General features: G+C 34.3%; 5 protein-coding genes across 7 annotated transcripts; 1 reads left to right on the forward strand and 4 right to left on the reverse strand.

Moving 5' to 3' along the window:
- Positions 1–366: 366 nt before the first annotated feature.
- Positions 367–1,712, reverse strand: LOC136805414 (uncharacterized). The gene is made up of 2 exons (XM_067061996.1): positions 1,514–1,712; positions 367–1,251 (listed from the first exon to the last, which is right to left on the reverse strand). The coding sequence occupies exons 1-2, from the start codon at positions 1,670–1,672 to the stop codon at positions 1,159–1,161; spliced, it is 252 nt and encodes an 83-aa protein (XP_066918097.1). The 5' UTR covers positions 1,673–1,712; the 3' UTR covers positions 367–1,158.
- Positions 1,713–2,753: 1,041 nt separating this feature from the next.
- LOC136805446 (LYR motif-containing protein 2-like) lies at positions 2,754–4,221 on the reverse strand. Its single transcript, XM_067062028.1, has 3 exons — positions 4,143–4,221; positions 3,764–3,901; positions 2,754–3,081 (listed from the first exon to the last, which is right to left on the reverse strand). The coding sequence occupies exons 1-3, from the start codon at positions 4,179–4,181 to the stop codon at positions 3,004–3,006; spliced, it is 255 nt and encodes an 84-aa protein (XP_066918129.1). The 5' UTR covers positions 4,182–4,221; the 3' UTR covers positions 2,754–3,003.
- Positions 4,222–4,786: 565 nt separating this feature from the next.
- Positions 4,787–7,218, reverse strand: LOC136805418 (glycoprotein endo-alpha-1,2-mannosidase-like). Its single transcript, XM_067062002.1, is given in 4 exon segments — positions 4,787–5,455; positions 5,457–6,100; positions 6,102–6,698; positions 7,130–7,218. Coding segments are annotated over 3 exon segments (1,464 nt in total). The 5' UTR covers positions 6,678–6,698; positions 7,130–7,218; the 3' UTR covers positions 4,787–5,211.
- Positions 6,845–8,784, reverse strand: LOC136805420 (ELAV-like protein 3). The gene is made up of 2 exons (XM_067062004.1): positions 8,238–8,784; positions 6,845–7,770 (listed from the first exon to the last, which is right to left on the reverse strand). Exons 1-2 carry the CDS (start codon positions 8,739–8,741, stop codon positions 7,219–7,221), a joined length of 1,056 nt encoding a protein of 351 aa, XP_066918105.1. The 5' UTR covers positions 8,742–8,784; the 3' UTR covers positions 6,845–7,218.
- Positions 8,785–15,746: 6,962 nt separating this feature from the next.
- Positions 15,747–23,735, forward strand: LOC136805421 (anaphase-promoting complex subunit 10-like). Of its 3 annotated transcripts, none has more exons than XM_067062005.1 (2): positions 15,747–15,854; positions 23,023–23,735. In XM_067062005.1, exon 2 carries the CDS (start codon positions 23,069–23,071, stop codon positions 23,636–23,638), a length of 570 nt encoding a protein of 189 aa, XP_066918106.1. In that variant the 5' UTR covers positions 15,747–15,854; positions 23,023–23,068; the 3' UTR covers positions 23,639–23,735. The 3 variants fall into 3 exon arrangements, with proteins under 3 accessions (XP_066918106.1, XP_066918107.1, XP_066918108.1); XM_067062006.1 differs by having other exon boundaries at positions 15,750–15,854; positions 23,020–23,735; XM_067062007.1 differs by having other exon boundaries at positions 15,760–15,854; positions 23,047–23,735.
- Positions 23,736–23,878: the final 143 nt, after the last annotated feature.

Raw genomic sequence — 23,878 nt, forward strand, 5'->3', positions numbered from 1 at the left:
TGGAAATCAAACCATGCTAATTTTTAGGCATAAAAAAACAATCCTTTCTCTTCTGTAAAGATAACTCTATCTCTTTAAAGATAAAATCTAATGAAGCAACTTCCACAAATCTGAAATTTGGACCAAATTTGCTTAAAAATGTTTCTTTTGAAAATCTTTATTTTTTCATAAATCGGGCTTCATTCAAAAAAAAACTAATGAAGCAATTTCGCACAAAGTCCAAAATACCCTATTTAGGCGCTTTTGGCCCAAATTTGCCCCCCCCCCATTTTTAAATTAAAGGACCTTCAAGGTAGGTCCAAAAAGAAAAGAGAAGCAATTTCAACCTAAAAATGGTTGAGTGAACAAATTGGACATTGATAGTAATTGTCATGATTCCTCGCTGAGTTTTTACTAATTCAAAACAAATTTGCACACATAATAATCATTTTGTTTACATAGAAAACTTAAAAAAAATATTTTGTATAAAATTCCTAAAATACGTTAAAAATACCGTATATGACGTTGCCAAATAAAACTGACAGAACTTTTGAGCCCTTCTTTCTTATAAAAAAGTTCCCAAGCAAAGACTAAATATTGGTATCCGCTAAATTGAAATCCATTTATCTCAGAGAGAGCACTCAACAACTACCAAGAAAATATTTTTATAAGCTTGAAGATGATGATAACACCATTTTTTGTGAACTTTCAAAAATGGCTTCAAGTCATGATCTTAAAAGATTTCTCAATAAATTTTAAAATAATTTCACTGGTATTTTGAAGAAAAATATTCCAGTAAGATTGAATAAGGTTAAAAGGGCGGAAGACATTTATTTACTAACAAACTGCCATACGAATGAGCAAACAACTTTTGATTTTTGTATCGAAAAATTCAGCATGATCTGCTTAAAAATCTTTATACAATTTAAACCATTTCTACTTCCGACTACTTCATTTAAACGGGACGTCAGATTTATTGAAACTTATTTTTACGGCAGACATTTATTTGCCACCGAAATAAATGTCGAAATGATTTCAACACATAAAAGTACTTTCAATCATCAAACGTCAAGTTTTGAACATGAAGGGTCATTCGATTCAAGATGTCATGTTAATGTTTTTTATAGAATCATCGACGTCGGCACCAAATCTCCCGTATATTCACCAATATTTTCCTGTTTAATTACTCTCAGGTGGTTTTTTCTCTTCTTCCGTGCCAAGAATCCTTTTCATCACTTCATCCAATTCGATATTCTTCTCTTTCAATGATTTCTAAGGCAAAATGGAGCATGATATTCAGCACTTCAGTAAAAAGTAACAACGAGAAAATCAAAAAAAGACTTCATGATTTTCAGTGGTTCATTAACAAAGCGATGACAAGAGTTTTTCAAAATTTAAAAGGCGAAAGCGGCGCAGTAACACGTTTTAAATGATCTTACTCGTTGCCGGGAAGCATTATCGAAAACGCGACTCTCTGCGACAGAGATTAACAAAAATAAAAGTATCAAGAAAATACAAATAACTAGACACTTACCGTAACACACGCCTTGTATTGAGTAAAGAGTTCAATGCATGGTTCTGCCCCATCCTTTTGTGTCCATTGGCCAGTCAAAAACTTCTCAGAATACCATTTGTTAAAGCATTGGTCATATTGTTGTTTTAAAGGTGTACATGTCTTATCTATACTATCCATCTGAAAGAAAAAACGAACTGAAAAGGTTAATAGAATAGACACTGGAGAATAAATTCCATATCCATATGTTTCTAGATAGATTTCCAAACGAAAATGTAGAAAAAATTGCATGAATGAATCATACTTCTTTTCAAATACGTTTTCAAAAAAAGGGAGGTTCCAACTTTTGGATTGCTCATTTTCCTGAGGATAATTTGATTAAAGTTCCCCACCGTTAGCCCTGTTTAATCTTTCCGCATAATATATGCCCGAATCTAAAATAAAGGTTTTGAGATAAAATCGTCAGCAAATATCATATTTACAAAAATTTAACATTCTTCACAAAAAACAGGGCCGGCGAAACGGCTGTAGCCCCCCCACTTTTTTGCAAAAAAAAAAAAAAAGAGTGAGAGAGAGAAAGAGAGGTGAGAAAAAAGACTTGGCTACGTTCAACAATGAAGCCAAAACGGTTTAACAATCTTTCTTTGCTCCATATCCATATAAAAATCTAACGGATAAACTTGATTTAGATGAAGTTGGTAGAGAGTTTGTGTCGACTCGAGTGCATTGCTTTAATAGACGATATCGCGGTTAGATAAATGCAATGCATTCTGGTTTCTCGGGGACTCCCAAAGGAATTATAATGTCGATTATATAATGATCTGGAAGAGATTATAATTCCCTTGAGGGTCCCCGAGAAACCAGAATGCATTGCATTTATCTAAACGCGATATCGTCTATTACTTTGGAAAATTTTAATTTTTATTACTGTATACTTACTGTTAAAGCATACTCTCAATCTACTTTTACTTATGAATTTTGAACATGTAAAAGTCCGCTTTATTTACTTAAAGGTTTCATTTTGTTATTATATAGTAGTATATTCTTTGGTGATTATCAGTATAAAAAAAGCCTAACTTTTTTGATTTTTTCATTCCAATAACTTCACAAAAATTAAATTTAGACCACTTCTAGGCCAATGTAGAGTACCATAATTTCAAAAATTTTCCGGCCCGTCGGCCCCAACCATGGTGGGGCCTCCTTAGTCACTATATCATTTAGTCCCCTCACTTTTAAAACCGATTCGCCGGCCCTGAAAAACAATCATAAAATAATCCATATAATAAAGAAAATTCACTCGTTCTTTCATTCAAGCTCCCATCAGGAATACTGCGATGTCAAACAAATTCTTCCATTTTGGTAGAGACCAAAATGTATATTTGGAAAAAAGCAACGAAATTAACACATGCTTGAAGCACACAGTAGAGACTGTTGAAATTTCAGGCGTGCTTTAGTGCTAAGTCTGAGACTAAATATAATATAACATAGTGAATTCTCCATCACTCAGAAAATCATTTAGCTTGATGAACAGCAGTGCTGACTTCTCTTAACGATAACCGACCACGTGACAAGTGCATTTTGATGTCGATCTGAAACAATGAAAGTGTGAACGTTAGACAGTCTGTGCCACTAACTCGACCGGGAAGATTCTTCCGAAATGGGAAGAACTTTCCCAAACGGGAAGAACTTACTCTATTTTTTTCTGCCCGTTTGGGAAGATTCTTCCTCTTTGGGAAGTTGAAAATTGACTGAATCTTCGGCGAAGATGTACGATGACCGGCGAAAGTTGAAACTTTTTGGAGGTGAAAAAACATCAAATTTTAAGGATTTTCACAAAAAGAAAAATAAACTTTACCGTGGAAATCTTGTTAAATTGTGAAAAAAACTGCGTAAGCTTCCCAAACGGGAAGTTCCATCCCGATCGAGTTTTCCTTATTTTCCCGCTTCTTCCCGATCTGGAAGTCCGTTTTTTAACTCTTACCCATTTGGGTGTCAAGTTAATTTCCCGTTCGGGAATGTTCTTCCCATTTCGGAAGAATTTTCCCATTTCGGGGGAAGAATCTTCCCGATCGAGTTAGTGGCACAGACTGTTAGAGCAGTCTCAATTTAAGAAGAACTTGTTAATCTTCCCCTTTGCTTTGCAGTTTATTCATTGACCTACTTTAAATGGTGCCAACTAGCCTGATTTTATTATATTTTTAAAATTAAATTGGTTGTTAAAAACTAAGCAGAAAAAATAAAGTTTTTTGGAAAGATTTCAAGGAGGAATACCTCATCCTGAAGATGCATATTTTGTTTGAAGTCATCGCGTATCCATTTCCTCGTTTCCTGACGATCTGCTTCAGGTAAGTGACGCGTGACGCGCATGAAATCACGATACAGGCTGATCACTTGTTGACGCAAAATAAACTGCAGAAGAAACAAAAATGGACGAGAAGAAACAATTATATTTATCAACAGAACAGAAAAAACGAAAGAGGTCTTTTTAGAAATGTTAACGGAGTAAAAACATGATAATTCATTTTTAGGATTCATAGGTTTTAACGAATTGTGAAACAAACTTCCTTGTAATCTATCATGTACAAACACTCTATAGTTATAAAGCTCCTGACTGAGAAAGAAACTTCACTTCGATACTGGCAAAAATTACCTGTTCCAAAGTCAGAGTCTTCTTCGGGATTCGACCCATCGACTATCTTTTTTAAATCTTTTTTTTTTTTTTTTTTACTGAAAAATAAAAGTAAAATAGACATTAATTTACTGTTATATCTATCAGAAAAATTCACTAACAAGGTTCGATTCATTCCTAGGCGGTTCATTTCATGTTCATGAAACAAGCACAATGCATAGTGGACCTACTTAATGATAAATATAGAATGGAAATAGAAAAGGAAGTAAAATAAGAAAATTTTCTCAAAAATCGGACTCGGCCATGTTTTGGACAGTGCTAATACGCATCTTTGTGCAAAAATCAGAAAAAAACTATTGATAAAATCTCGAGAAAATGCCAGAAAAACGGTTTTCTCAAAAATAAAAAATCGGGCTCCGTCAAATTTTGGGCATTACCATTTTTCATCATTGTGCAAAATATCAGAAAAATCGAATGAGTCAATCCGAGATGGAAAAAGCTTGCATCAGGCGGAAGGACGGACGGACGGACACAGTTTAATTTAAAGGACCTCCGAGATAGGTCTAAAAAGTATTTTGAATGCGAATGGAATCTATAAAAACGAAATCAATTTAGGCACAACTTTGTTCACTCAAACGTAAGGTCACTGAAATATGAAAAACTGAAAGTCTGTTATACTTTAACCCTTTCTTCAAAAAATATGCTCTATTAATTAGTTAAAAACAAAATAAAACTTCACAACGCGTATATAGAATAAATAAAATGCATTAAATATACAAACTTTCTATAAAACTGAACGAGAATTAATTATGAGATATATGAAATGAGAAATAAGATTCAGGGCAGAATTGGTGAGGTTTTCGTACATACAATACTAGTATTTTAGGTTCCAAATAAACGGGGAGTTTGAAAAAAAGTAGGGCTTCCAAAAATTTCTATATTAGGGTGAGAAATTTAGAATTTGAATCTTATACAATATCCGTATCGGATCTTTCTGTAGGAAAAAAAATCAAAAAACTTTGAAGGACTTATTTGAGCTTTCTTCAAAGATCAGACTTCAAACTATACCGATGAAGTAAACAATGACAAATTAAAATCTCAATCCCGAATCTGGATTTGCACATTGTTTGAACTCCTTGGCGAATTTTTTGGTCAATTCCAGATAATAGTCAGAAGAATGTGGTTCATAGTCTTTATAGTGGTAATCACCTGTCATGTGAGGTATGGCTCTCTCAATTTGTGTTCCCTCGTGCCATTCGTTGAAAGAAGTGATCGAAATGACTCTTGGCTGAAACTTCAAAGCAGTTTTCCACGAGTCTTTGTAATAAGTACCGGTTCCTTGTGTTTTCACCGTTCCACGGTCTGATTCTGGTGTCCACGTACCCAGGACCAACACTGGGGATAAAAATCATGTTAAATCGCTTCGCAAAATCATGCAAATTTTGCCAGTTTCTTCTGGATGATCCATAGGTGAAACCGTTTGCTGCGAAATATGTATAAAAACCATCGAATCCTCCACGTCTCAATTCTCGCAAGTCACTCTCCTTAACACATAAACCGATGACAAAAGCATCATACTTGGTACCTCGGACAGAGTTTTTCCCATTGGGCCAAAGAACTTGACTCCATTCGTCAGGTTTAGTGTGGTAAGAATCGTAAATATAAATCATGGGAAGAGATTTACCGTTATAGTCATACCTGAAAAACGCTGGATAATGTGAATAGGTATCAATAATATGTATAAGATCATCCTTCACTGTGTTTTGATTTCGATTCTTATACGGCTCAATATGGAAGCCGACCTTGATTCCATAATCATTGGCAGTCTTTAACAAGATTGGGAAAACATTTTGCCAGTCTTTTCCATTGTCATCACCTTGAGTGGGTGGATAATAAGACACAATGACAACACCAATGTTTGCAGAAGATAGTTGTTGCATATGGCTAAGAATAACATGCGGATCACGTGAACTGTACGCCTCCTAACTTAGGGAAGAAATCACTACCGATATCATCGGGTGGCTGGTGTACACCTTTTGGATAATGCTTTGCCACCTGTGGGTTCCAGTGTGGTAACAGCTGGTGGTTCCAATGTATGTATTCTTTATCAAACTTGGGGTTACCATACCATGGGTAGTAGAAAGTATGTATGTGATAACAAGGCTTCTCCTTAGGTTCCTTCAGATCCATTTGTTTGTCAGCTATAGGTTCCTTGAGAACCTGTGTTGGCTGAACTTTTTTCTCAGTTTCAATTTGAACATTTTCAATTTTCAAAGGATGTTTTGGTAAAGGAGGTCTTTCATCCTGCCGTACACTTTCAGATGTTTTAACACCTCTTGTTTTCAAAGGATGAAGTTTTTTTAGCATCTTTTGTGTTCCCTCACCAAATGACAACTTGGAGAGTTTTGTAGCTTTGATTTCACCAGGGGGAGGATCAGCGTCCTTCATCATAAGAAGAATTAACGACATTAAAATGACGGATGCAACAATCACCAATTTGAAGCTCTTCAATAAACGTCCGGTAAGCCATGACACAAAATGTATAGTTCTAGCCATTTTAAATAATCTTAATTAAGCCTGAAAAGAGAGAACGGAATGCATTGTAGTAAAAAAATGACAAGGAATTTCAATTTTCAATAAAAGAATTGAAATAACATTTTAAAAGCCATAGTAAACGAAGTTTCAAAATGTAACACAAACAAAATCAAAATGGAAAGAAAAAATAAAATAAAACGACAAAATTTCAAAATTCTTCCATCAAGAAATCAAAGCAAAAAAACTACAAGAAAAAACAATAAAATCGAAGAAAAAAATAGAAAAAAACTAGCAAAAAATCATACAGAGTAGTGATCAATGGTCAAAATAGCCCTAAAATCAGAAAAATCCTGTTGATTAAAAAAAAAAGTCATTGGTGAAGGATCAAAATATGAACAAAAAAATATTTACAGATCATAACGTTAAAAATAATGAATGATAAAAATATCAGAAGGTTTTTTCTCAGTACTTACCAAAGTACAACAAATGACTCAAAAAAGGAAAGCATTTTTATGCACTTGAGATGAGCCACACTCTGTAGAAGCCACTAAAATCCTAATGATCAACGCCTTTTAATTGACACTTGGAGACTTTTTCCGTTATAAAATGCACCATTCAACGCCCTCACTGCTTCGTTTGCTTCATGAAAAACAGGCATGTGCACAAAACCATAACCTTTCCCTGCGACAACATCGACCTTATTGATCCGACCATATTTTGAGAAAAGTGCATACATGTCTCCCTCAGTGGCATTTGGACCTATGTTGTATGCGAAAACAACATTCGGAGCACCTTCATTAAGGCCTCCTCCCATTCCCATTGACATTCCTGCATTATGACCAGGATTTGAAACAGGCCTCGCAATAGGATTGAACCTTGTGGCAACCATACCTCTACCTCTTGGAGGTTTTTGGTATTCAACTGGTGAATACCCTCCACCATAAGAGTTTGTTGGATAACTGATTTGATGAGCATTACCGACAGGGACAACTGTTGCATAATCCCCATTATAATTCACTGTGACAGGTTGGATTGGTTGGTAACTTGATCTTACAAACTCTTTGTACCTTTGATGGGTTCTCTGTTGCTCTGAAGATTCTTTGGCATATTTTATCTATAAAGGAAACAAAGAACTTTTAACAACAAATACTTTTACCTTAATCCCTCAATAATTTTCTGCACAGAAAACATGCACAAAAATAAAAGGTGTTCAAAATAGTAATTAATATAAAGTGGTATGTATCTTATTTTAGCACTCTTTTTAACTATGTTTGTTGGTTGTATGATCTACTTAACATGTGGAATAAAAGTGAGTAAAGTTTCTGATTTTATGTCTTTTTAAAATAAATTTACTGTTGATGAAAAAACAGCTGTTGGCCAACAGGAAAAGGAGATAGTAGCAGGACGAAATCGATAAATATCTAAAAAATATTAATTTTTTAAACACTTTTAAAATTCCCTATTGGGAAAATTAGCATAATCATTTTTGCATGTATACTTACATATATATGGTCAATTTTAATAAAAGATAAAGAAAAACAAAGTACAATCTAAACAATGCCTCAAATGATATAAAGTTACCTGCAGGTCCATACCATACCCATCACAGTGACCTTGCAATGCTCTGATAGCTGCGTCTGCTTGAGACTTATCTTTGAATAAAACAAAACCAAACCCTCTTGAATTATTACCAGCATCCCTAACAACTTTAACATTAACAATTTCTCCATAAGGACTGAACAAATTTTGAAGTATTTCTTCATCTGTTCGATGGCCAAGACCTTGAACAAAAAGATTGATATTTTTACTGGCTCCTTGAGGTTTTGAAAAAGCTACTCGTAGAGTTTTGTTGGCAATTTTATGTCCGTTTAAATCAGCAATGGCCCTGTCAGCACTCTCTGGCTTTTGAAAATCAATGAAGCCGTACCCAAAACTGTAATTAGTGGCTGTATCTCTTAATATTTTATAACTCTCTACAGGACCAATAGTTGCAAACAAGCTCTTGAATTCAAGATCAGTCATAGACTGTGGTAAATAATTTACAATTAACTTTGTTCTCAATCCTTTGGCTCCAATGCCTTCCATGGTTTTTTATAATTTTTTTTCTGAAAAGCAAAAGGTAGAGTAAAGAATAAAGTTAAAAAAATAAAAAATAAAGAAATATTCATGTCAACATTCCAAAATACTTGGATTTTTCTATGAACACTAGCAAAAAACACAGGTGCACGTTTAAAAAAAATATTTCGACTGTTCGACTTTTCGACTGTTTATTTTTACACAATTTTCTGACAAGAAAAACAACCCAAGAAATCCAAAATCTGATATTGACCTGAAAGACAATCAAAATTGGATTCCATTCTGTGAAAACAACAAAAATGCCCCAAAAAAGTTCCTCAAAGATTCCATCAACTCAATAATAATTATTATTAAATTTTTATCTATATATTAATAGCGGTGCTTTGTGTGTCTGTGTGTCACCACTTTCGTTTTCGCTTTGTTTGTGTTTTAAAATTATGACTTTTAGTCTCTTGCTCCACAAATTTGTTCCATTGGATTCGCGCCATTTGTAAAAGATCGGATAGAGCTTTGTTTAGACTTTATTCAGCCTTTGTTTTGAAATTTAAGGCCCATCTACATTTTTAGTAATTTTAATTTCTGCCCAGAGTTGTCTTTTTCTCTCTTCTTTTGTTTTAAATGTTTTCGAATGTATTTAACGATCGTATAAATGACATTCGAATTCTTTTCAAAACAAAACAATTTCATTTCATAGAAAAGAACATTTCAAAAGTAAATCAAAACATTAAAATCAAAAAGTTTGTGGACAACAACCAGCATTCAAAGGGCGATATCAAGCATAAGAAAAAATTAGTTTACCTCTTTCTTCTTATAAAAATATTCAAGTCTTCGTTTAGTCTGTCATTTTTTATTAGTAGGGGGAATTTTGTTCGATTTTTTGGAATCGCTTGACTGTTTTGTTAGAAGCACTTGTTATACATTTTTGGAAAGCTAAGGGGTAGGGGAATCGAAATTACTATGTTTCCAATTTTTTTTCGGACACTTTGGTGTGATTTTCGGACAAATATGACGGTCTCAGGCAAAAATCATAGGGTTAAAAATTAATGAAAATTTTAGCTTGAGAAAACAGACCTGTTGTATATTTTTGGAAAGCTCTCAAAAAATTAAGATTAGAGATATATTGCAAGTATAGGTGATTTCTGTACCTAACTCGAGATATTAACCCTTGAAAACCGTGTTTTCAGCCAGAAACAGCTATTTCACCCAGTTTTTGCGCTTTTTAAAGCTCAATATCTCGAGTTAGGTACTGAAATCACCTACACTTGCAATATATCTCTAATCCTAATTTTTTGAGAGCTTTCCAAAAATATACAACAGGTCTCCGTTTTCTCGAGCTAAAATTTTCATTAATTTTTAACCCTATGATTTTTGCCTGAGACCGTCTTATTTGTCCGAAAATCACACCAAAGTGTCCGAAAAAAAATTGGAAACATAGTAATTTCGATTCCCCTACCCCTTAGCTTTCCAAAAATGTATAACAAGTGCTTCTAACAAAACAGTCAAGCGATTTTACAAAATTCCCTCTACTATATGTTCAAATTCGAAAAATTATGCCAAGGGTTTAAAAGGGGGGGGGGTTTCAGGGGGTACCTGATTCCGCAATTCCGCCAATTTTTTCTCCAATTTCCGTCAAACCGTCTTAAATTGAACCAAAATTCCGTCAGCGAAAATTCCTTTGAAATTCAATATTTTTGTTGAAAATTCCACAAATTTGGAATATCTTTTAACAATTTCGAAATTCCGCAATTTTTTTTGCTAAATTCCGTTTTTCCGCACTAAAATTGTCTGATTTTCCGTCTCCGTCAGAGAACCCAATTTCCGTAATTCCGTCTAAATTTTCGCCAAATTCCGCCACTCTGTCCGAAAAAAGGGCCGATTCCGCTCCTCCGTCAAACGTGAAACCCCCCCTTTAAAAAAGCAACTTTAAATTGTCTTATTTTTTCTTTGATCTGATAAAAAACAAATGGTTGCACTATTCTTTGTGACCTTCCCACTTTTTCCTGAAAAATTGTCATTTAAACTGGACGGCATATTTAACGCGAGCGAAGCGAGAAAAATAACTACCTGCAGAGTCGTTTCAAACGACACTGGTACAGTAAACGATGCTCTTTCTGATAACGTTTGACTTAAACAAAAAATTATGTCACGGGGGACAGTACACGATCCAAATATGGTTAAAAGATAAGACACCCGGGGAAGGTTAGAGTTAAACGTTGTAGAGATTTCTTCTTTTTTTTTGATCGCTTTTTTTAAGCCAGCTTCAACATCCAAAGGACTTTTAGTGCGTTCAGCTACAGCTTAACCGGCGTGCGACGCCGGGTACCGGCTAGTTTGTTTTATTGTTTGGAGACCTGAGAAAGTTAAATTTCGAAAGAATCCCCACGTTACATGCCAAATTTATGTGGGAGTATATTCATGCGAACAAAATTATAACAGTGAAACAAAGAGAAATATTGCCATAAAATGGGCTGAACATGAAAATGTCAATCACAATTCTGAGCCTACAAAACATTTAAAGGGAAACTCAACCCACCAATTTCAATGCAGATGTATCTAAAGGCTCTAATTAACGAAAAAAAGAAAGTTTCTGGAAGCCCTTGTCTTTTATTTCATATTTTTCTTACCTAGCTTATCATAAGTTACAATTCCTCTCTATAAGGTTTTTTGCGATTAATTTTAGCCATTTACAGTAAGTAGCTTTATGTCTTTAAACCTTCGCCCGGGTCAACCCATGCCATGTGAGGGGAATTGGGTAGTCAGTCCAAGGTGCTAATGGGGCGTTCATTGAAAGCGTCTATGATTGCGAAAATAGCCCTCAAAGCCTCCTGCAAGTCAACCAAATAGAAATGAAAATAGAGTTTTCACATAGCTTGTATTTGTAACAAACTGATCTAGATATTTTCAAGGCATAAGGCTGGACTTAAAAAATTGTTGGTTTGCCGTCACTTGACCGACCCTACCTCGAAACCTGCCGACCCAAAAAATTTTATTGCCATTTTAAAGATTTTTTTCCTTCAAAAACTTCAAACAATAAAAAATCAAAACTCGTATCTTGCAAGCATAAGAATCGTAAATTCCCTGCTAGCACTTCTGTTTTTTATTCAAAATTACCTAAATGTAAACAAACTGTTAACCCTTCCACGGACAAAAATTTCATAAATCGCCAAAATAAAAAAAAATTCCGACCGACCGACCCACCTCTAAAATCTAGGGTCGGGTGACAGCAAACCAACAATTTTTTAAGCCCAGCCTAATTCGTAAAAGGAATGTTAGATTCATACCTTTTTCAAAACATCCTAAGCTCTAAGAACCAGGCAGTTTTGGACAATTTTGGTAGTATGAAATTTAGTTTGCATTTACTTTTGGATATTTAGCAGACAATAATAAAAAACACTAAAATTTTCGATCCCAAAAATCCATAACGGCAGCTTGAGGGCTGGTTGAAGTATTTTTGTCAAGTGTAAAAGTCTTGGCTTTGAGAGAAAATATTTCAAGTTGCAACTAAGGTCATATCGTTACATGAGAAATGAAGAGACTTGTCTCCATTTTCCATGTGTTGAGATATTAGCATTTAAAAATTTAGAAATAAAAAGAGTTATCGCCAGAAAATGGAGACAAATCTTTTTACTTCTCAAAATTGTGAATTTTGTTACCTATTACTTTACATATAAAAAATGGATTTAAGTTTTTTTACTTTGGATTTAGGGTTGTCTTTTATACAATTTGTTCAAATCTGCAATCCATTTAAAAAAATAGAGATAGTATCCAAATTTAAGGCCAAAAAGTCAAACCTCATGGATTTAGGTCCGTTTATCTCCAAGAATATTTTCTGAAGAATATGGATCAATCATTGTCTCATTTTTTGAAAAATTGGAGACAAGTCTCTTTATTTCTCATGCGACGATATGGGTTTTTTGATTTTCTGAAAGTACTCACAGTAAAAAAATCCAAAAAAACCTATGTGACCTTGATCTCACTTTCCATAATGGAGGGTTAGATATGGCACAAAACTCATTTTTTGACAAATTTAAGCCTCCATTATTACTCAGCTTTTGAGCATTTTAGGAATTTTATTTTTGTCGAAAGGTGTTAACCTACTAACAAAGATCAAATGTTGATCAAATTGTTTCAATCTGGCTCTACAGGCCCTAAAAGAAGGTGTTATAAACTCAAAAAGTGGGATACTGTATTTGCCTCAATTATTCAAGAGTTGCGAGAAATGTTGAGAAAAACGGTAGACAAAGTTACCTAATTTCAAGAACAAAAATAAAACCCATGTGATCTGTAAACATTTTTGAGAAAAATTATGTCAACATTTTTCTTGAGTAACATTTTTCTTGAGTACAATTTTTCTGGTCTGAGAATTTTTTCTGGTGTAGTGAGGCAAAAATAAATAAAGTTTAAAAGTTTCGAAAATCATTAAAAAGCACTGTTTTCCACACGCCAAAAATAAAATAAAACTATTTTCCAATCACTATTTAAAGAGATTTATTTTTACATAAGTGCTCCCGTTTCATACCAGACACATTATTTCATATGAATTAAAATAAGGAAATTTTGTCTTTCCCATATTTCAAAAAATGGAATATTTTTTAATATGATTATTAGGCAAAATTTTGACAACTAATGATGATTTTACCAAAGATTGACACAAAAAAATCATCCTCAATCAAAAATGAATGTGATTTCGCTTTGTAGCTAACCAAATTAGCAGTCTAAACTTAAACTCCCATATCAGGATTAGAAACTAGGCTAGTCTTACCTCTTTTATCTTTCAATACAATGTTGACAAGTTGACACAACACATTGACAAGTAATCCCTGACTGAGAGAAGTTTATATCGAAATCTGCAACAAAAACGAAAGTGGTCTCTTCTACTGATTGCTTCCTGGCGCTCCTTTGCAGTGCAGCCGTTTATAAAATTTCCACCAATGAGATTGCTGCATTCAAATGGCCCTTCTTTTTGGCACCTGTGGCCTCTCAGTGCCTTGCACGACAGGCGGCTGTAAAATCCCACCCTTCATAATTTTTTTTCAATCTGTGATTCTAAGGCTTAGGTTTTTTCTCATCTTCAATTTACTGAAGAAAGCGGGAATTTGATGGGAGAGTTAGATTGTCAACAAAGTGCCGTAAAAAATCATTGAATAAAAGAAGAACTTTAAATCTTAAACATTTTCATTTTGAAGAATTGGTGGAAAAAAGAGAAACATGGAAAAGTTTCATTTTTTATTGGTTTTAATTGAAATACTGTAGGGGATTTGGAAAACTTCCTATGTTTGTTTTTTTGCTCAATTCCCTGTAACTATGGACGAGCTCTCGGTTGCTAAGATATTGGCTTGAAATTGAAAATGAAACCACTGAAAACTAAGTAAAATCGGCCCATACTCGAAATCTCGTAATCTTGATATACAAGTTTAAGTCTATATATACTGATTACAGTAGAGTATAAAATATCTAAGTTACGCTGTCATGATAGGGGGGGGGTTTGAAGGGATTCGAAATACCGTTTTCCCGTCAAAATTTTTGCTGAATCCTGTAATCCCGAAAATTGAAAAAATAATAACACCGTCACACCGGCTTGTACAGGGCAAAAGTGTACCTGAATACCGTCACTGCCTGATTTTAAAATACCGTTTTCTCGTCTCTTTTTTCGTCAAATCCCGTAATAATACCGTACTAAAAAAGGGCCAATCCCGTCACACCGTAAACGTACAAACCCCCCCATGATAGCATTAAATTCATCCTACTATTTTAAAGAATATCCTAGCACCCGCCCCATCGCACAGACGACCCACTGGAACTCCTTTCCAGTGGAAAAATTGGCAAAAATATCGTACCCAGTGGAAAATTATACCCTCTAATACCGGGGGGCATAGGCAAATGGAATGTCCCACTAAGGGTTGGAAAAATAGGAAAATTTCAACTTTTTTTACCCCTGGAAAGATCGATATTGGTCAAATTTTTCTCGATAAGGGTTGTAAAATCCACAAAATTTTCCTTTGTTTTCTCCTTTTTAGTCCCGGTAAGGGTCGAAGGGTCAAAAGTTGGGCGCCACCCCTGTGGGCTCGCAACCCTAGTACCCCCTCCGGACTATTACACCCTAATCTTTGTCCCCACTGAAAAAAAAACAGATATACAGTATGGAAAAAAATAATCATAAAAACATTAGTCCCTTTTTATAAAGCAAATCCTCAATGCAAATTATTGCAGATTATTATCCGACGCGCATAAATAGCGGCATTTGCTGTCCAATATTTTAGAATATTTAGCTTCCATGGAGGCAAAAATTGACGTCATACAACGAGTTCATGACAATTGTTGGAATTGACCATCTTCTTTTTGACGTTACGTCACAAAATAAAAAAGACTTTTGAATAAAAAACTACCAAGAAACCAGATTTATGAGCTTATAAATTGGAATTATGTTTGAAAACGAGAAATACTTTAGCAATGAACGGATAATAAACCATTTATTTGGACACAGTCTCATCCAAGGTGGCCGCATCTTTTTGATTAGCTAGACTATAAGGCGGTCTCCCTCCATATATTTTTTTGTGCATTACATCACTTGTATCTTTTTTTGTAGTGTTAAATGGTAAATAAATACTTACTTACTTACTTACTTACCAATCAATATGAAAAATATTGGGCATGTGAGAAAAGATAATGGACTCGGCGTGCTAAATATTGTGCTTTGTAAATATATTTCTTCCATCCCCACTGAATTGTCTGGCTTGAATACAATACAATGGAATTGAAGTCCCCAGCCATAAAAAGATATACCTACCATTCTTAATCATTGAAGCATGTTGTACATCATCGCTGGCTCCTCGCTGGCACCAAAATGGATTCCCATTACAATCACAGTCATATGGACCTTTTCATACTCGGCCAAGGAGCGAACTCTAAAAAATTGGATTGAGATCCACAAACTTTCAGAGCTGGGAGAGCGGCTAACCACGCTCGTTCCAGTAAGCAAAATAAACATCTTTGTAGACGACTTGGCGCTTCGTTTTGGCGCCAAAGGATACGAAAATTTGAATTTCAAGATGGACGCACTTTTTTAACATGAAATTATACTTTTGCAGAAGTTCTATTCTAGGCAGCCAGGCAATCTTGAAGGTATAATCATTATAATATGATATTTTGATATTTCAGTGCTCGAAATAACGTTGACACATTTTAATGCGTAGTTATTATCAATCTGGATAAAGTGTGCATTTAGTTAGTTTTTCATTTTTTACAGTACCCAGACGATCTCAATCGAACGGAATCGACGATCGAACCAGTCGAACCAAATCGAACGCAATCGACCGATTGAAATTCGATTGTCGAACGCAATCGAATCTCAATCGAACGTCAAATTTTTGGATAATATTCGATTGGTTCGATTGTTGTTCGACTGGTTCGTCGATCGTCGATTCCGTTCGATTGAGATCGTCTAGCTTTATTCTTGCAGCTTCCCAACATCCAAGCTCTCAAACATCACAAGCCAAATGAAATTACTTTCGATTTCCCGTAGAAATTATGCGATGAACAGTCCGGGGGTCAATGAATCGACGATCGAACGCAATTGAACTCAATCGAACATCAATCGAACGCAATCGAATATCAATCGAATCTGAAAATTGCGGTAATATTCGACTGAGATTCGATTGCGTTCGACAATCGAATTTCAATCGGTCGATTGCGTTCGATTTGGTTCGATTGGTTCGATCGTCGATTCCGTTCGATTGAGATCGTCTGGCAGTACATAGTTTTATATTGACATTTTGTCTGTTTGATTGAGAACCCTGTTCCACACTTTGTACACTTTGTGTCAAAATTTAGATTGTAAAGAATTCTTTAGATATATTTTTTAGGATCTTTTATTGACAAAATTGTACTTATTCGTCCTTTTGAACAAAAATATTATCTTTGATATGTTTTTTTTCAAACAACCTTTCCTTTTTGTACAGACCCGGGCCTTTTCTATGCTGGATGGCACTAGGCCAGGCCCAATTGATTGTTTGGTTTGTGTCCTAGAAGCTTTGAAAAATGGGTCAGTCGGTCGGAACCTTTTTTTTATTTTCAAACAAATCGTGCAATCCTCTCAGTTGGGTGTTTAAGATAAAAACTGCAATTATTGCTCTTTTTGGCAAAGAAATGCCGCGTCAGCAAAATATATTGTCCTTATAAGGGCAAAGATGTCAAAGGTGTTTGAAAATTGTGAAATTGCATTGAGGAAAAGGTTTTTCAGATTTTTAAAAGTGATTTTTTCAATTTTTTGTTGCTCAATATAATAGACAGGCAGCTGTTGTGATGACATCAAAAAAAGTGAATAAGTGAAAATTTGAGAGACAAATGTTGAGTACTTATTTTGAAATCTTTATAGTTTAGTTTAGAGAGTCAGAAAAATTTACTTGGAGTGTTTAATAAAAATCTTTACTGGACGTGTCTGAGAATAATTTATTGATTGATGACGTCACAAGCAGTTACATCAATATCAATATGCCAAAAACATTTTGTTCAACCACCTTCACTTCAAGAAAGGCCACCATAGAATGAACTTCCTTTTATAGGATGAACCATATTCATGTGGCTTTCAGCCTTGCACTCTATCACAGAGCCTATTTGAGATATTTTACTAACTAGCCCAGAGAAAATTTTTTAACCTTTATTATTTGAATGCATGCCTTTGTAATACTCAAATATAAAAAAATTAAAAATTTTTAACTTGGTCATTAGTCAAAAAAGTCATTAAAATTGATTAGCCTCTGCGATGGAGTGCAAGGCTGAAAGCCACATGAACATGGTTCATCCTATAAAAGGAAGTTCATTCTATGGTGGCCTATCTTGAAGTGAAGGTTGTTGAACAAAATGTTTTTGGCATTTTGATGTATATAACTGACAAGCAAAAGTGAAAAATTGATGTTGCAAAATTTCAAAGTTTTATATACCATTTGAAGCGTTTTTTGATGTAGATTTCAAATCACATCAATCTCAATAAGTAAAAATTTGAATATGAAAAGTTATTGAGGTCCGTAGCTCTTCTATGACGACGTCATTTTTGAAAAAATGTCTCATTTACAATCTCAATTTTCTCGAGTTAGGCTGAGAAATCGAATACTGTATACCCGTTTAATTGTCTTCTATATAGTTTTTAATGATTTTTTGAAATTTCGACATGGAAAAAAAGTCAGTTTTTTGGAAATAACTTTCGAACTACTTTTTCAAATTTAATGTATGATAGCTCAAAATTCAAGTTAAAGTATCCTCTATACAATAAAAAAAGAATGAACAAAAAATTTAAATTCTGAAGCTCACAATATCTCGACAAAGTTGTATACTTTTTTTTGGTGCACCCGGTATATATCATTATTATATGCTGAAATCTAATTTTCACTTTTGGTGGGGACGTCATCATTTGACAAATTACTACCGGACATGTCCGTTGAATAAATTTTCTCACCAATCGGCATCTGGTCATTTTGTAGTCATATAAAAACCTTTATTACATGATTGAACTATAAAAACAAACAAAAGAAAGCCTGAGAGGATGTTGAGAATTTAAGGTATGTGTAAAGTTAGGTAATCTGACGAAAATTGTGGTTTTCAAACTGAAAATCTTAGATTGAGATTAGTAACAAAATTGAGATTGAACCTTATAATAATAACTTATGAAATTTTAAATATCTTGAAATACAAACAATAAAATGTTAAATTAAGATTATAAATAATAAATAAATATAATGAATAAATGTAGTAAAAACCTTTTACAGCACAATATTGAATAGAGACATTACTAGAAAATAGTTAATTTTTCCTAAAATGTTCAATATATAAGTTTAGTTCTGAAGAGATCCTCTTTTGCAATCTTTCTCAAATCAGTTGGTCAATTATTCCACCATTTTGTGGCTGTTGGGACAAACGAGTTTGTATATGCAAGAATTCTGTCAATTTTTTTGCTGGAGTTTAGTACCGTCTCTAGAATGATTTGGTAGCATACTGAGAGGAATAGCAATTTTCTTGTGTAGAATTTTATGTAGCATGACAAGGCTTGAGATTTTATGCTACAGTGCAATTGAAATCCATTCAAGGTTTTCAATCATTGTTGAAGGACTTGAATTCCAAGACCAGTTGTTGTTGATGAAACAGGCTGCTTTACGCTGTACCATTTCCAGATCAGAGCATAGACCTGCATGGAGGCATACATAACAATTAGTAGAACATAAACTTTGAATGCCTTGATTTGTATGTTCTTTCAACATCCCCTCAGCATTCTTTTACGATGTGTTTACCCCATTCTGAGTCTTTAATGGATTGTAACGCCTCGGTATTTTGCTGTTTAACACTTTCGAGTGTCTCTATGTGGATTGTGTATGAGGTGACAACTGGTTTGATTTTGTTTGTTATTGCGAGCTGTTTACATTTTTGAGGGTGAAATTCCATGTCCCAGTTGTGCTCCCAAATTTGCAGTTGATTCAAGTCTTCTTGTAAGATCTGCATATCTAAAATTGATTTCATAATTCTGTCAGGGGGGGTTGGTACTAAGCTGTGGGGGCCAGTGCCGTGTGGTGGTCTGATAAGGTAAGTAAAAAACAACTTAGTACATGGTACTAAGTTGTTGTTCTAATTGAAAAAAACATTTTTGCAACTTTGTATCAAGGGTCTAAATGGTGGTCTCAATACCCAATATGAGGCATCAAGTTAATATCTGTTACTCAAAATCCTGCAAAATCACAAAAAATGTTCTTTCACTTTCTTCTCTTTCTCTTGTTTTAAGTTCTGATACCAGATTCTTCATGTAGGTAATGTCTTTATCAGGTGCCAGGTGCCAGGTGGACGATATATGCTACAAACAATTACCAGCTTCTTAAAGGTTTCTATTTTAATAGCAATACATTCTGTTTGGGAAGGATTAAAAACAGTATCTGTGATGAGAGATTTCTTTGCAAAAATAGCTACACCTCCCCAGCCATCTTTGCAATCATTACAATATGAAGCATATCCTGGTAGTTCAAGTTCAAGATTTTTAATCGAAGGATCTAGGAAGGTTTCTGAAGCAATAACAATGTCTGAGTCTTCGTCTAAAAGCGTGTTACTGAAGAGTTCTTTTTTACCCCATAAGCCTTGGAGATTCACCACCATCAGAGGCAGCATTCTTGCTTTAGTCTTAGGAGTATCAGTGTCTGATTTTCCACTAGAAGCAGAAGATAGTATACTGTCTGTTAACGGATTGTTGGAACGTATGGTTGCACAATTAAAGCCATTGCCATTCAAAATCACAGTCTTCTGCGTGTAGTGTAAATATGTTATCTGACATGTAGACACATTTCTTATGGAATCACTTGTCACATGTATCACAGGCAATAGCATCCTGAGTCACTGCTTTCCCACATTCTCGGCATGGGTATTTAATTTTTCGCATCACGTTAAGAAGAAAATTGATAAATGGATAACAATGGAAGAAAAATGTATAAAGACTGATACCTGCTCAGCTGCACATGGGAACCCAGGTTCTGACATTCTCATATAATGCTTTCAATTTAGGATAATCCGGGAATGATCATTTCTTTTCTCCCGTGAATACCCCTTTTGCAGGTACTGCGTATGACATTTTGACTGGCAAAGGTATCAATATCAGTAACACCAACGTTGTGCTTAATGAGGGTATTATCCCCAACGCCCAATTTTTCGATCTGACAATCGATCTGCAAGCCCACCACCTAATTGTTTATAGCAGTGGGCTTGTCAAGAAGGAACCGCTCCTTCACTCGTTCAACGAAGAAGTGATCCACCTTCTTCTCCTTCTTGCTCTTTATGTAAATGCATTGACCCATGAGCCAATGATGCTTTCCCTGGTGTTTGACGGTTGCTGACAACAAACAGAGGCTGCTTAAAAAGCTGCTTTATAAATGAAAGGAGAAAATTTCCGTGGCTGATCCATGGCCTATAGAAAAAAGAGGCAGGACCAGTTAAAAGTGAAATCTTGGCTGTTAAAAAGCCGGTATTTTACCGCTTTTTAGACAATTGGTCTTGATTGGCCTTTTCAAGTGCTAAAAATTGCTTGGTGAGTCACCTTTCAACATATAATATTTACACAAATCAACTCTGATGTGCTATTTGAAAGAATATATGTATTTACATTATATATTTGCTTCCCCCTCCCTCATATAAGTATAAAGAATATCTTCTCTTCTCCCATTTTGTATAGTTTGTATTGTTCAGAGGTGATTTCCCAAATTATTTCTATTCATTCAGAAAATATTCTTTTGTATTTAGAGAAAATTCAGTTCCTGATCCTGTATTTTTGAAGGATAGGGTAGTTAAATACTAAAATGGGTGCTATCTATGTGTTAAATGTTGAAAAAATGTTACTACCTGGGTAGTTAAAACTGGTAAACTTAGCAAATTTTAGCTATTTTTGTAATTCTTTTAATTTTTTGGATGACTTTTCTGAAAAAATCTGAAAATTTTTAAAATTTGAAAAAGTTTTCTGTTGGAAAGTTGTTTGCTGCAAACAAAAAATTCTCGAAATTTTTTGTCAATATAAAAAAGACTTGAATTATAAGGGCAAAACATTAATTTTTGCACTTAGTGAAAAATGTGTCACAAAAATAATCATTTTTTAGCTTTTTTCGTAAAATCAGTCCGAAAAGCAACCAAAAAATAGGCAGTCTCCATGACAAATTGTCCCAAAAACTCTTACTACCAGGGTAGTAAAACACCTCTTCCAAGAATCCAGGTGGTGGTATGTAAAAATTGGTAAAAATCCTTTTACTACTCATATATGTCTGAGATTTTACTACCAACCTCCCCCCCTGGTAGAAACTGTCTTAGAAAGAAAAAAGGTTAAATTTAATTAGTTAGTAGGAAAATTTTTTTTTTGGAATTCTTACAAGCACCTTTTCATTGTCTCGTTAGCTTAAACAAAGTGCTCAAAAAAGCGCCGATGACACCTTTCTATGTGCACATTTTTATAATATGTCATCTTTTTTATGTCAATCTATATAAGAATGTCTCAATTCAAATAGGAATTTGTGAATGTCTGATACTTGATATTGAAAATATGTACTCATACTTTGATTAAGTACATATCCCTGTCTCTTGTAAGAACCAAAATCATTCTTGACAATGGTAGGAAAGCTCTATATTCAAAAGTTATAGCTATATTTAAAATAATATTTTTTGCCTCAAAGGAACATTTTGTCAATAGAATAATAATTCTACAGAATTGTTTGCAAGATAAATTCTGAAACATGCACCAACGTGGTCTTAAACTGAATACACTCAATTAAGTTTTTTTAACTTTTAATTTGATGTTCTTATAAAATCAAAATTTACATAAGTCTTTAAGATGAGTATTGAGTGTTTATGCATTTACAGTAAAAGTAAGTAGTACCGGGTGTGACACTATTAAGTTACCCTCTTTGATTTAATATTGTAGGCAGTAGAGAAGAGATTTTTCAAAGATTATCTCAGAATCATTCAGGGGAAAGCCTAACATAAAATTTGGTGTATTACTTTTTAATTTTACTTCATTGGTTCAAAAGTTATGTTCAAAAACCTAAAATGCCAATTTTAAAAATTGTCAAAAAACAAAACAATCTCTGAAAAATCTTTCTGCCACTGCCTGCAATATCATTATCAAAGAGGGTAACTTATTTGTGGCACACCCGGTATATTAAGTATTAAGTATGTTTTGAACTTACCCATTTTTTAACACGAAAAAGTTTTAGATTTTGTCAGTTTAGACATGCTGGATATTTTAAAGTTAATTTCAAGACATTGTGCAGCACTGTGAGGTATTTTATAGCATAGCAACCAGTAGGCAGTAGGCATTTTTGACCTGCCCTGTATGTGAATATTTTGAATTGTGTGATTTATTAGAGAGTATGAAACAGGCACAAATATGCAAAAAACATCGATTTTTATTTATTTTTATTTTTTAATCTCTGGAAATATTTTTGAACTTCTTTTTCTAAAATTGTTGTCCTACCTTTTGAGCTGCTGAGTTTCAAGTCTTTTTCTTGGCTATATCAAAAGATATGATCTGACCTTACTGACATGAAAACAGCTTTTCCAGTACAATCAATGTTACCTGGACCCATTAGGACCCTCTACTCCAGACCCTCTGAAATCAAAAAGCCCCTTAAAACGCTATTTTTACTTGTCTTCATTCCGTAAACTAGAGAAGAGATGTTGAGGAACAAAAAAGTTGTATAGAAAACTACCAACCCTCTAGGCTGCTCTAAGTGGTGCTACCCGTACTCAGGATCTGGTATATTTGAACATTTTTTGTTAGTAGAATATTGGTTTTAATCTGACACAGAGATGATGTACCCTAAGTAACAATGAGTGACACTAAATCAAAAAAGTACATTCAAGTTGAAGATGTATTTCCAGAGGAAACAGCTCTCCTAGTGCGGGAGATTGGACAAAATGCAGTTTGGTCCTTGTCATCTTGCAAAGTTGGATCAGGCGTCAACCAGCTTCGTGATAATGACTTGACGACATACTGGCAATCAGATGGGCCGCAGCCACACCTCATCAATATACAATTTCCAAAGAGAACAATTATCAGTTACATAAGTATTTATACTGAGTATAAACAGGATGAAAGTTACACACCAAACAAAATCTCCATCCGGGTTGGCAACGATCCCCATGATCTTCAACAGTTCGAGTTATTGGAACTGGATGAGCCAAGTGGCTGGATCAATACAGAACTGTGTAAAGACAATCAAAATATCAAAACTTTCATGATACAAATTGCTGTGTTAGGTAATCACCAAAATGGACGCGATACACACTTACGGCAAATCAAAATATTTGGTCCAAAACACAATACTGTTGACGTGAAGGTTCCTTCCATAGAACAATTTGTTTCTGTTGACATGGCACAGTTCTCATGTATTAGGTGACGTAAATGTTTACCGAAATCAATTATTGTACTGAATGTTGTTTTTATCATTAGATTAACATCGTCTTCTTTTTTTGTAAAATATTGTAAAGTAACAACCTCCGTATTATTCTTTCTCGACCTTTTCACTTCAATCAGTTCTCTTGGGTACCTAATTTATTGAGTGTGCTTACTCTTAGATAGGTGCCTAATTTATTGGGTGCATTTACCAAGTTAAAATTCCAATCATAATTGAGCGATT

The sequence above is a fragment of the Clytia hemisphaerica genome, unplaced genomic scaffold, assembly GCF_902728285.1.
Source record: "Clytia hemisphaerica strain Z4C2 unplaced genomic scaffold, Clytia hemisphaerica genome assembly, whole genome shotgun sequence".
NCBI classification, from domain to species: Eukaryota; Metazoa; Cnidaria; class Hydrozoa; order Leptothecata; family Clytiidae; genus Clytia; species Clytia hemisphaerica.

Excerpts from the sequence above, each read along its gene's own strand:
- LOC136805414 (XM_067061996.1), bottom strand. The coding sequence starts at position 1,672 with ATGGATAGTATAGATAAGACATGTACACCTTTAAAACAACAATATGAC. Across the intron at positions 1,252-1,513 it reads AATACAAGGCGTGTGTTACG|AAATCATTGAAAGAGAAGAA; the intron begins GTAAGTGTCTAG and ends ATTTTGCCTTAG.
- LOC136805446 (XM_067062028.1), bottom strand. The coding sequence starts at position 4,181 with ATGGGTCGAATCCCGAAGAAGACTCTGACTTTGGAACAG. Across the intron at positions 3,902-4,142 it reads AGACTCTGACTTTGGAACAG|TTTATTTTGCGTCAACAAGT; the intron begins GTAATTTTTGCC and ends TTTCTTCTGCAG. Across the intron at positions 3,082-3,763 it reads ATATGCATCTTCAGGATGAG|ATCGACATCAAAATGCACTT; the intron begins GTATTCCTCCTT and ends TCATTGTTTCAG.
- LOC136805420 (XM_067062004.1), bottom strand. The coding sequence starts at position 8,741 with ATGGAAGGCATTGGAGCCAAAGGATTGAGAACAAAGTTAATTGTAAAT. Across the intron at positions 7,771-8,237 it reads GGTATGGTATGGACCTGCAG|ATAAAATATGCCAAAGAATC; the intron begins GTAACTTTATAT and ends TTTCCTTTATAG.
- LOC136805421 (XM_067062005.1), top strand. The coding sequence starts at position 23,069 with ATGAGTGACACTAAATCAAAAAAGTACATTCAAGTTGAAGATGTATTT.